This window comes from Lemur catta, chromosome 16 (assembly GCF_020740605.2).
Source record: "Lemur catta isolate mLemCat1 chromosome 16, mLemCat1.pri, whole genome shotgun sequence".
Taxonomy (NCBI): Eukaryota; Metazoa; Chordata; class Mammalia; order Primates; family Lemuridae; genus Lemur; species Lemur catta.
Window position 1 is genome coordinate 33848285 of NC_059143.1, and position 11624 is coordinate 33859908.

Genomic DNA, 11624 nt, shown 5'->3' on the forward strand with positions numbered 1-11624 from the left:
CTGGGAAACTAAAAAAAGATGGGAAAAATTGGACGTGGTGGTGTGCACCTTGTTTTTTTTTGACAGTATCACTTTACTGCCCAGGCTGAAATGCAGTTTGGCTTTATCATAGTTCACTGTAACCTCAAATTCCTGGGCTCAAGCAATCTTCCCACCTCAGCCCTCAGCCTCCCAAGTAGCTCAGACTACAGGCATGTGCCATCATTCCCGGGGAAGAGGGGAAGCCCTAGGAAAAATATTTTAGAAAATGACAAAACATGACCCTTACAGACAAAAGCCTTTATAGATCAGTAAAAAAGCATTAACTCAGTAAGAACGGGCAAAGGCTATGAAAAGCTATTATAATATAGGAGAAATAAAGTAGCTATTTAAATACAAAAAGCATTAATTTCACAAGTCAAAATACAAATTATACTAATGTATTGGCCAGTGTTGCTGAAAAGTATAAAAAAGTCACAATTCAATCAGCTGTTAAACTGTCCACAGTATAAGCTATTCCATCATTTTGGCAATATTTATTAAAACTTCAATCATTCCACTTCCAGGGATTTCTTATAGAAACGTTTGCATATGCATGTAGATGTATATAAAAAGTTGACTGCAATATCAAAAATTGTAACAAAAAATTATTCAAGTGCTCTAGCACAATGAATGAAAGCAGACCTGCACCAAGATATGTCAAAATAAAACTTCAAAATAAAACTCTTCAAGCTTAAAAAGAGAAAGGGTAAGTAATCCAAATGGCTTCGGCCTTCACCTGTACACTAGTGCTCAAACAGCAGCCCACCAGAACAACTGGTCCAGATGGTTCTGAGAAACATCTTGCCTGACATGTTCAAACATACTAATTCAGACAACTGGAGAAAGATTGGGGTCAAATTAGTGATACCACATGGCTTAGTCAAAAACAGGTTGTAAAGTCTTAAATCTGTTTTATCCCAAATCATAATTTGTTTATATTGGGATGATAAGAGAAATTATTATGGTGGAGTGTGTAGTATATGAGTGTGCACATGCAAAATTCTCATCATCCATTGGCTGAAATCAATAGATTACACATACAATGTAAAAGTCAAGAACTGACATAAGAACTGCAATGTGGAAATAACTGACCAAAGAAATAAACGAATAGAAATTGATTGCTTTTGGAGAGTAGGAAGGTTGGGGATAGGCAAAGGATAGCTATTTTTCATGAATACCCTTGGTCTTGTCTTTCTTGATTCTTCAAATTATATGCCTGTTACAACTTTAAAATGGAGACTAGAACCCAGAAAGACCCACTGCTCCTTGTGAAAGGTTACGTTAAAATGAACAAACTACACGAGATATCGACAAGTTTTCAAAATTTTATTCATTCTGCCATCTCTCCTCAGTTTTTTGTCCTCATTTTTCATACTTTACTTAGCAATTTTTTCCTTTCCTTGAGAATTTTAGTTGTCTTATCCTTTTCCTGCCTACAGTACCTCTTTTATGCAGGTAAGTCTGGGCAGAGAAGCCAGCTGTGCTCTTTAATAACATCCATTTACCACATATATTCAGTTATACATTTGTGAATTTCTCTTTCATCAACCACAAAGTATTCTAGAATCTTGTGAAGAGCTCAGCTTGAATTATCTAGCCCTGCTGACTGTACCAATATTCAAGTGAAATACGTTAAGAAGCATGTTCAACAATTCCTTAACATGATCTGTTTTAAATAACACACTAGAGAAATCTACCACGCAATATGGAATTTTTATTTTTAACGAGATTTCTGTACATCTGGAGTATGAGAGTAATACTTTTACAAATGGAACTGATTTACTAGAAGAAATAATGACAAAACCAAACTAGCAACAGATGTAAATCCATAGGAGTTTACGCTTCAAATCCAGCCAAGAAGTTTGTTACAATCTCTTTCAGCTTTGCATCTGACTCTTCTGAGATCTTTCCATCAGCCCTATTTGGAAACAAAAGCAAATCATCAGTTCTGATCTGGACAGAATCTCAATGACTAGCCTAACTACAGAATTGAAAAGAATTTTAGCCTGAGCGAGAGGAGACCCCATCTCTACTAAAAATAGAAAAAATTAGCCAGGTGTGGTGGCACGCCTGTAGTCCCAGCTATTCGGGAGGCTGAGGCAGGAGGATCGCTTAAACCTAGGAGTTTGAGGTTGCTATGAGCTAGGCTGATGCCACAGCACACTAGCCCAGGTGACAAGGTGAGACTGTGTCTCAAAAAAAAAAAAAAAAACAAAGTAAATAAAGAATTTTGTGGCTCATGCCTGTAATCCTAGCACTCTGGGAGGCCGAGGCGGGCAGATTGTTTGAGCTCAGGAGTTCGAGACCAGCCTGAGCAAGAACGAGACCCCATCTCTACTAAAAATAGGAAGATTATATGGACAGCTAAAAATATATATAGAAAAAATTAGCCGGACATGGTGGCACATGCCTGTAGTCCCAGCTACTCGGGAGGCTGAGGCAGGAGGATTGCTTGAGCCCAGGAGTTTGAGGTTGCTGTGAGCTAGGCTGACGCCACGGCACTCTAGCCCAGGCAACAGAGTGAGACTGTGTCCCAAAAAAAAAAAAAAAAAAAGAATTTTAACAAGACATTTACCTTAAAACATTACAAAAAGAGGACATTAATTATGTTCATACCTGATAGTGCCCAACAGGGCTTGGTGCTGGCTGACAACATGAGTCAAGAAAGCATTCTCAAACTTTGTAATCTTGCTAGGCTCCAGTTTATCAAGATACCCTCTTACACCCGCATAGATAACAGCCACTTGTTCTTCAATAGCCATGGGAGCTGCAAAGAAACAAAAAAATGCCAAATGAGCTGCTTAAACAAATAAATGCCACGCTACCAAAGTCAGAGAAATTACTTTTCCCCCCAATTATTAACATGTCCCTATGTATTAATATCACCTACACTTCACATTCTCAGCAGCTTAGAACTTCACTTAATAGTCCTTCCCACCTCTCTCCCCAGGAAACAGTTCTTTCTTCTATTTGCAAGCCTTGAAGTGTAATCTTTGGGTACAGTCCATAAGCTCTATCTATCATCTGGCAGTGTTTATACTGTTTGGGTTATAAACAATTTGCTGAAATTATCTGGCAAGATAAAAACATACTAACATTCTTTTAAATCTGACAAATTTCACACTCCTTTAGCTAAGCGGGCAGGGGACACTAATAGGTCTGAAAAGAAGGTATTAAATATACTTAGGAAGTTTTCCCAGTTAAGTCCATTGTGTTTATATTCAAATGGTGGTAAGAACTATGCTTTGCTTAAGTAAAATAGGCATTAATTGCATCTAAAAGGCATGCATGACCTCTAATGAAAGATAACAGCAAGTATTAAAGCCTGATGTGACATAGCTCTGCAGACCTGAGAAGACCCTAACACAGTAGGAATTTGAGCAAATGAAGAAAAGAACAACTCACAATATTGTCCTTGCTTCAGCAACTCAGTCAAACGCACACCACGACTCAAGAGTTGTTGAGTGGCAGCATCGAGGTCAGAACCGAACTGGGCAAAAGCAGCAACCTCACGATACTGAGCCAATTCCAGCTTCATGGTACCTGCCACCTGAAATACAAACATTACTAGGACTGTAACTCAGTGACACAGAGCACTACTCAAATATAATCAATGTACTTTAAGATGTATATCAAACGATATCCCCCTTCCTACCAAAGTGACGCCAAATTACCTGTTTCATAGCCCTGGTTTGGGCAGCAGATCCAACACGAGACACAGACAAACCAACATTAATGGCAGGGCGGATACCCTTGTAGAACAATTCTGTTTCCAAGAAGATCTATAATGTAATGAGAATACATACATTAGCAAGTTTACAACAAGATATCAATTATTTTCAAATTTAAGTCACTATGCCAAAAAACTGAAACCCCAAACCTAAGGAAGAATGTGAAGTGTCAATCCCCCAAATCTTTCACAACCCAAACTGACCTATAATCCTATTGCCAAGATGAAGAGGTACGTATGAGATAAAAAAAAAACATGTAACTTAATTTATATTGAAATATATGCAGGTAAAGTGATTTGATCTCTGGAATTTGCTTCAAAATTATCGAGCAAGAAAGAATAGTAATGAGTATAAATGAAACACAAATGAAGCACACTATTCCATGAAATGTTAATTTGGTGACAGATATGTGGGGTTTCGTTATACACTGTTCTCATTACTTCTGTATGCATTTGGAATTCTTCATAATAAAAACGAAAGGCATTTAACAAATCAGTTAACAACCACTAGTGTCAACCAATGCCTCAGAATTATCCAAACCTTTTTTACATTTATTTTAAACATTAAAACAGTACCTGTCCATCAGTGATAGAAATGACATTCGTTGGAATGTAAGCAGACACATCACCAGCCTGTGTTTCTATGACTGGCAAAGCAGTCAAGGAGCCACCACCAAAAGCATCGTTCATCTTGGCTGCTCTCTCCAGCAACCGGGAGTGTAGGTAGAACACATCACCAGGATAGGCCTCACGACCAGGGGGTCGGCGGAGCAACAGAGACATCTGACGGTAAGCAACAGCCTACGGTACAGAAGAGGGTTGGGAGTTTCATCTGTAAAGCAGGAGTTGCATTTGTGAACTTTCATCATAGTGCAAACAAATAGATTCTAAAAATATATTTCCTTTGACCTGTTTGGATAAGTCGTCATAGATGATCAAAGCATGTTTGCCATTATCTCTAAAATACTCTCCCATGGAACAGCCAGAGTAAGGAGCCAGGTACTGAAGTGGGGCAGCATCAGAAGCTGTAGCTGACACCACAATGGTGTACTTCATGGCATCTGAGGAGAAAACACATTTTAAGTTTTATAAGGTTATCAATATTGTGATTTTAAATTAGAGGCTACTATAATAAAAATTACCTAAGGGCTAAAAAGATCTACTACTAAGAATTATTAACCAGAGTCAAATAGCCTCCACTTTTAAAGAAAACTGACAAAACCTTTATATGTATTGGTGTTTTACGTTATTTTTTTACTTTTGTTTTTCTTATTGATTTATATCAGAAAGTTCAGCTCATTAGGGAGTAACTAAAATCAGTCTTCATTTAGCAGAAGCTGTTCTAGGGTGGGCAGCAACAGGACTTGAGATAACAGCACTGAGACTTAAGTTCTTTAATACCTGCATCTGTAAGTCTCTTCACCAACTGAGCAACAGTGGATCTCTTCTGACCAATAGCGACATAGATACAGTACAGCTTCTTCTTTTCATCAGTTCCATCATTGAACCGTTTTTGGTTAATGATTGTGTCAATAGCAATCGAAGTTTTACTTTAAAAAGAGAAAGTAAACATAAATCTTCCTCAATACTTCAAAGGATTTCCCAGATAAAATTTCACTACTACTACTACTATCACATTCTACTGTCCCCATTATAAACAAAGCATTTACCATTACAAGACTAAAGAATAATCTTTCTATAGACCAAATTTTAGTTAGAACTTTTAACATGCTTAGGTCTTTACCCAGTCTGTCTGTCACCAATAATCAGCTCACGCTGACCACGACCAATTGGCACCAAGCTATCCACAGCCTTAATGCCAGTCTGCATTGGTTCCCGCACAGAGATTCGAGGAATGATTCCAGGGGCTTTCAGGCCAACTCGTCTACGGGTCTTAGAACCAATTGGACCCTGTAAAAGGATAAAATAAAAAGGAACTCTCAGAATAATCAGTTTTGATGTTTGTTAGAAGCTACAACCACCTCTAATAAACATTAAACCTACCTTTCCATCAATGGCATTACCAAGGGCATCTACTACACGACCCAACAGCTCCTCGCCAACTGGAACGTCTACAATGGCTCCTGTCCTCTTCACAATATCTCCTTCCTTAATTAGTTTATCATTTCCAAACACGACAACACCAACATTGTCAGGTTCCAAGTTCAGAGACATACCCTGCACAAGAGACACAATTGAACACCAATGAAGCTGGAGGGGCACTCCTCTCAATACACCAATACTTCAAAATATGAAAATAGCCTGGAGAAGGGGGAAATTGTCCTTTTCATCTCATTTATTTCACAGTATTTTTCTACCTAACAAACAACCTTCTTCGGTCAGGACTTACTTAAAATAGCAACATGTTCCCTTCAATAATCTTACCACTATGATAAGCCTAACATGCTATCACATCCCCAAAGAATTAAAAGCAGCAAAGAAATTGGCTCTGGAGCTGAGTGATCAGTATGAAATAAGCAGTCAGGAATTATCTAATCAGAACCTACACAAGGGAGGAAAGCGGAGAAAAAAAATTAAAAAAAGAAAAAAGTTTAAAAAAAAAAGAACCTACATTCCTCAGGTTAGTAAAAAGTGAAACTGAAAGCTACCCTATTGTAGCCATCAAGAACAAATTTTCCTAACCTAAAGGCAATAAGTCATCTCTAATCATTACAACTGTATTTTAGCTCCCTAAATCATGTCTGATGCAAAAAGGCTGTTATGGCACAACAGAGTCTACAGTAATGAAAGCTCCGGGGAAGCACTTACTGTAAATAGAGAATATCATGGAAATATCATTGCAGGTTCAAAAACGTTAATCTATATCTCTAATGTTTAATATAGTATCCACTAACCAAATGTGGCTATTTAATCAGTCAAGTTTACAAAATTAAAATTCAGTTCCTCAGTCACACTAGCCACATTTTACATACTTGATAGTGACATATGTATAGCTGGTACCATATTAAAACAGCACAGACATAGAATATTTCCATCACTGTAGAAAGTTCTATCGGACAGTATCGTTCTAGACATTTGGATTTTAAAACCTAAAACGAAACTCAGAGTTCTTCTATTTCAACCTCATCTTTCAAAGATATATACTGTACACTGAAGATAAGAAAGGTTAAACTTTTGGCCAAGGTCTTACAGCTAATGATAACTTTGGGCTCTGTAATTAGTCCTCCACATCAAGTGTCTCTGTCTCTTTTTCCATACTACATACTAGCAAGAGGATTAAGATTATCTTTTCCCATATCTGTGTGCTTAGTAGGTAGTCCTGTTGCCCCTGGTCTAATATCATTCTCTGCTTTCCTCAGAGAGCCCAAGACTCCAACAACTTTTATTTCTCATCCCACTGGCTAACTAGGTTCAACCCAATAGGAAGAAGTGGACTCGTGTCATTAGACAGCCTCTGATAGCTATACCATTAACTCACCTCTCAACCAATAAGTAGTCAGCTCTTACTAGAAACACAAAGTCACTGACTTTCAACTTTCCACCAGAAATGAATTTACTTGAAGTTATCTTAACAGCTACAATGAATAGACTTCAACTTCTTGTAATTTGAGTGAAAGTTTACTCAATTTTGTATTTTGGAACCAGTGGCTACAATTTAAGTGTAAATCAGTTCTCAGAGTGAAAAACCTAGCTAACCAAAATCCTTAAGTTTATTCTCTTTACAATCTATGATAATGACAAGAAAAAAAAGTAGGCAAAATTGAGGCTTAAAAGTTTTTAAAAAATCTGACATAATCTCTGAATTGCTAAATCGACTGAGAAGATGCAGATATGAAAACACCAGAACCTCATTTTATAATTTACCTTTAAGCCTGAAGAAAATTCTACCATTTCTTCTGCTTGAACATTCCGTAGCCCATGTACACGGGCAATACCATCACCAATACTTAAGACACGCCCAGTCTCTTCAAGGTCAACAGAGGTATCAGCTCCCAGAATACGCTCTTCAAGAATTGAGGACATCTCAGCAGTGCCTATTGAGGACAATTCAATTTAAAAAATCAACTGTTAACAAAGTATCTTTCCCCTTAAAGGCACCCCGGTACTGGCCAGGCGAGGTGGCTCACGCCTGTAATCCTAGCACTCTGGGAGGCCAGAGGATTGCCTGAGCTCAGGAGTTCGAGATCCCATCTCTACTAAAAATAGAAAAAATTAGCCAAGCATGGTGGCACATGCCTGTAGTCCCAACTATTTGGGAGGCTGAGGCAAGAGAATAGCTTGAGCCCAGGAGTTTGAAGCTGCTGTGAGCTGCTGTGAAACCACTGCATTCTAGCCCGGGCAATAGAGCAAGACTCTGTCTCAAAAATAAATAAATAAAATAAAATAAAAAAAAAAACCATCCCTCTCTTAAAGGAAAAAAAAGGTATCCAGGTACTATTTTTCATCTTAGCATGTGGGCAATATATACTGTGCTCTCTGTGTGCGCACGTGTGTGTATACATAAACACAAACATATATTTAACCTTTCGTTAAAAAGCCCCAGTACACATCTCAAAAGAAATTCCCCAACCTATAGCATCTTCCTATGCTCACCTTCCCACTTCACTATCACATCTAAAATTCAGATTACCAGGCATAGACTAGCAGATATTGCCTTTTAAAAAAACATCTATCAGTATGAATTACTCACTTTTTCTAATGCTTTGTAGGAGGAAAAAAGAAATCTTTCAGAGGTCAAAAAGATTCCACTACCTAGTATGTACACTTTGCTTCCACCCAAGGGGCATTATCAGAAGCTGTGTTAATATCAAAAAGAGAAATAAGTAATTGTAGTTCATTTTACTAGAACAAGAGAACCTACCAAGACATGGCTAAATGGCACATTATGGTTTAAGAACCTGAGATTCTGTAGAAACTAAAAATGAAAGAAAAAATTAACAAGTGGAAAACAACCCACAACAATTATATAAGTCATATAATTCATGTCTTCATTTAATAAGGTATTAAGTGTGATGTAGACTGAGAAATGATAACTTACCAGTCTTCTGAAGATGAGTGTGAGAGGCATGGAGGTTCCTTGCAGCAATGAAAGATGAACCCAAAGCATTTCTGGAGACCTAGTGCAAACACATTCATTAAAATTTGATTTTTAAAAAAGGCTTTATAAAACTAACAAGTTGAAACAAATGCAGGCTTAGTTCCATCAAATTACTGATGAAAATACTAATTATATCTAAAGCATTTTACTTAAAATGTCAAGACTATTAATCACATAGGAAAGTATCTTTTGATATATGTGAATATCTATTATGCAGTTCCTAGTACACAGTAAACATGCTATAAAAAGCTTATTTTTAAAATACAGTCTCTATCTTAAAAAGCAACTGTTAACAAAGTCTTACGTGTCTTTCCCTTTAAAGGCATCCAGATACTATTATTTTGACTTTAGATTTATTTCAGTGGAGTTGTAAAAATTCTCAAAAAGATAAACTGCTTCCTATAAGGGGCATACCTCAATATATTTCCAATTTTGCTTAAAAAAATAAAAAAAAGAACAAACATGGTAGGCAGGGCATGGTAGCTCCTGCCTGTAATCCCAGCAACTAGAGAAACTGAGGCAAGGAGTTCAAGGCTGAGTGGGCTATGATTGTGCCACTGCACTCCAGCATGGACAACAGAATAAGCAAAAGCAAATAAACAATAACTGTTGATAAATAAATGCTAGAGTTAGGTTAGAAACTAAGAGTTATGGCATGTGGACTTTTTCAATGGTCTTCAACGAATCCTGCAGCAATCTGGAACCTGGATCCTTCTTTCTCCTTCCTTCAAGTTGTAATGCTGTGACTGGTCACTGTCAATTCTGAAGCTACTATCTTCTACAGGAGCTAGATGAAAATTGTTAAAAATGCTTTTCTGCCAACAGAAAACCAAGATGCTACCACCGTTTCTGTCAGTGCAGCAAAATAGCCAGTAATGTTTGTCACCTTTCAAATTGAGATTATTTTTAAGATTAAAGAAATAAGCAAGTGTCAATACCTTTACACAGAACTCAAGGGTTATGTTCTTAACTTGAAGTGAGATAAGTAACTAAGGGTATTGACCATTTTGGCATTTTCCAACCTTATGTTATATTTTACTTGAATTCTCTATCACTAACAATTCCAGAAGACACCAGGTGGACAATTCAAGCACAAATTCTTTAAACATGTCAAAGTATCACATAGCAAAGTCTTCTTTTTGCCAGACTGAGACAATTTAGAAATCAGCTTCATTGTTGTCACGGTATTGGCCACATGAAATGCTTTTTTGCATCTGCACGGTGCTTTCACGATCGTTTTAATATTCAGCACTAAGAGATCGCCTACTGAGGTATTCGAAAAACCGCTTTCACTTATTCCTTTGCTCCGAACTGACCTCCGGGCACAGGTGAAATGCCGGGGCCTGCTGACCTTCATACAATGTCAGTTCCCCTGACTCGCTTCAACAAGAACTGACAGCAGCCCTCATACCTTCAGTAGGGCAGGACCCGAAGAATCAGCGAGGAGAACACTCCCCGTTTCGGAGCAGGGCTCGGAAAAACTAGAGCCCAAGCCCTGACCTTCACTCAAGACCCCTTCTCGGGCCGCCCTTGGCCGAAGACAAGAATCCTGAGGCCCTGTCTCTGGACAACATCGAGATCACTGTCTCCGCTGTACCACTCCGTCTCATCCTGCACAGGTGGCGAGCAAAAAGGCCCCTCCGCCGCCCACTCTACCCAGCCGGAGCAGCCTCGGTGCAAGATGGCGACGCCCGCCACAACCCCTAACGTCCTGCAGAAAGAGCTCCCGAGCCAGCGCACCACCGCCCGCTGCAGTCCCGCTGAGCCGCCTCCCGACGCCGGCCCTCGGTACTCACCAGCCCCGCCCGCCGAGGGAGGGCGCGGGCCACGGCCGCAGCGACGCGCACGGACAGCATCTTTGCAGTTGATCCGCAAACAGCTCCTCCGCAGCCGCAGCCTCGGGACTGACTGGGACAAAATGGCCGAGCGGAGAGGAAGGTCACGGCAACCGGCCCACCTGACCCGGAAGTACCGCCCCTCGCTTTCACCTCCGGACGCGAATCTGCCTTTTTTGGCAGGCTACTTAATTTTTAAATATTATTTTTAAGTTTAAACCTCTAAATGAATGATTAGATATTTGCCCGCTTTGGGCCTGCTATTCGTTACCCATTTATTTTGGTCTTTCCAATTGACCTTGTGGTTGCCCCGGGAGACCACGTGGGTAGCGGAACCTGCTAAACAGCAGTTCCAAGCCTAGTCGGCTGCCAGATGATGCGGGCGTCACCCTGCCTGGGGGCGCGGCTGGCTTCAGGGTGAGGGCATTAATAGTGTCCGTGGTGTTGAACCGTGGTTTAGCGCGTGTAGCAACACTGAACAGTTGTCTCCCCGAGTGGGCCATTCTCACCGCGTCTTCCATGGAGCCAGTTAATCCTCAGGTTGTGCTCCCAACCCAACCTTCCGAGTCTAAAATTTAGGGCTATCTGAATTTTTAACGAACACCCACACAATTCCAGGTGATGGATAGCACTCAGAGAATCGCAATTCTTTTAGATTCAACCCTGTCTGAATTAGAGCAGCCTGCTTAAAAATTCGAACGATCACAAGGAATGCTAGCAGCGTGGTTGCCAATCCTACTGAGAAGAATGGTCCAGAATCACACCAGACCCGGCTGGAGCTCAAGTTTTCCTCTAACAGCAACTTGTTTTATGTCATTGGTGACTTGACTTTTGGAGTAAAATGGAGATGATGAAAAAAACCCTTTTTATACCTATCCGATAGGATTGGGGAGGGGCTTTTTCCCCTACAGAATTTTTATATTGAGGTTTTTGTGATATGTGCAGAATTTTTTTGTGTGTGAAATACTAGGTATATGTG

The 11624-nt window shown here is 39.5% G+C and overlaps 1 protein-coding gene across 1 annotated transcript; it reads right to left on the bottom strand.

The window, feature by feature from the left end:
• Positions 1-1715: 1715 nt before the first annotated feature.
• ATP5F1A (ATP synthase F1 subunit alpha) lies at positions 1716-10782 on the bottom strand. The gene is made up of 12 exons (XM_045527924.1): positions 10607-10782; positions 8751-8829; positions 7577-7746; positions 5756-5929; positions 5496-5662; positions 5153-5301; positions 4661-4812; positions 4328-4552; positions 3696-3803; positions 3427-3571; positions 2638-2788; positions 1716-1939 (listed from the first exon to the last, which is right to left on the bottom strand). The coding sequence occupies exons 1-12, from the start codon at positions 10664-10666 to the stop codon at positions 1858-1860; spliced, it is 1662 nt and encodes a 553-aa protein (XP_045383880.1). The 5' UTR covers positions 10667-10782; the 3' UTR covers positions 1716-1857.
• Between the last annotated feature and the right edge of the window lie 842 nt (positions 10783-11624).

What these genes read in the sequence shown, in the direction of transcription:
- ATP5F1A (XM_045527924.1), bottom strand. Translation starts at nt 10,666, where the DNA reads ATGCTGTCCGTGCGCGTCGCTGCGGCCGTGGCCCGCGCCCTCCCTCGG. An exon ending in AAACCAGGGCTATGAAACAG is followed by an intron (nt 3,572 to 3,695) that starts GTAATTTGGCGT and finishes TTTGTATTTCAG; the next exon opens with GTGGCAGGTACCATGAAGCT. An exon ending in GCCCTGTTGGGCACTATCAG is followed by an intron (nt 1,940 to 2,637) that starts GTATGAACATAA and finishes GTTTCCAAATAG; the next exon opens with GGCTGATGGAAAGATCTCAG.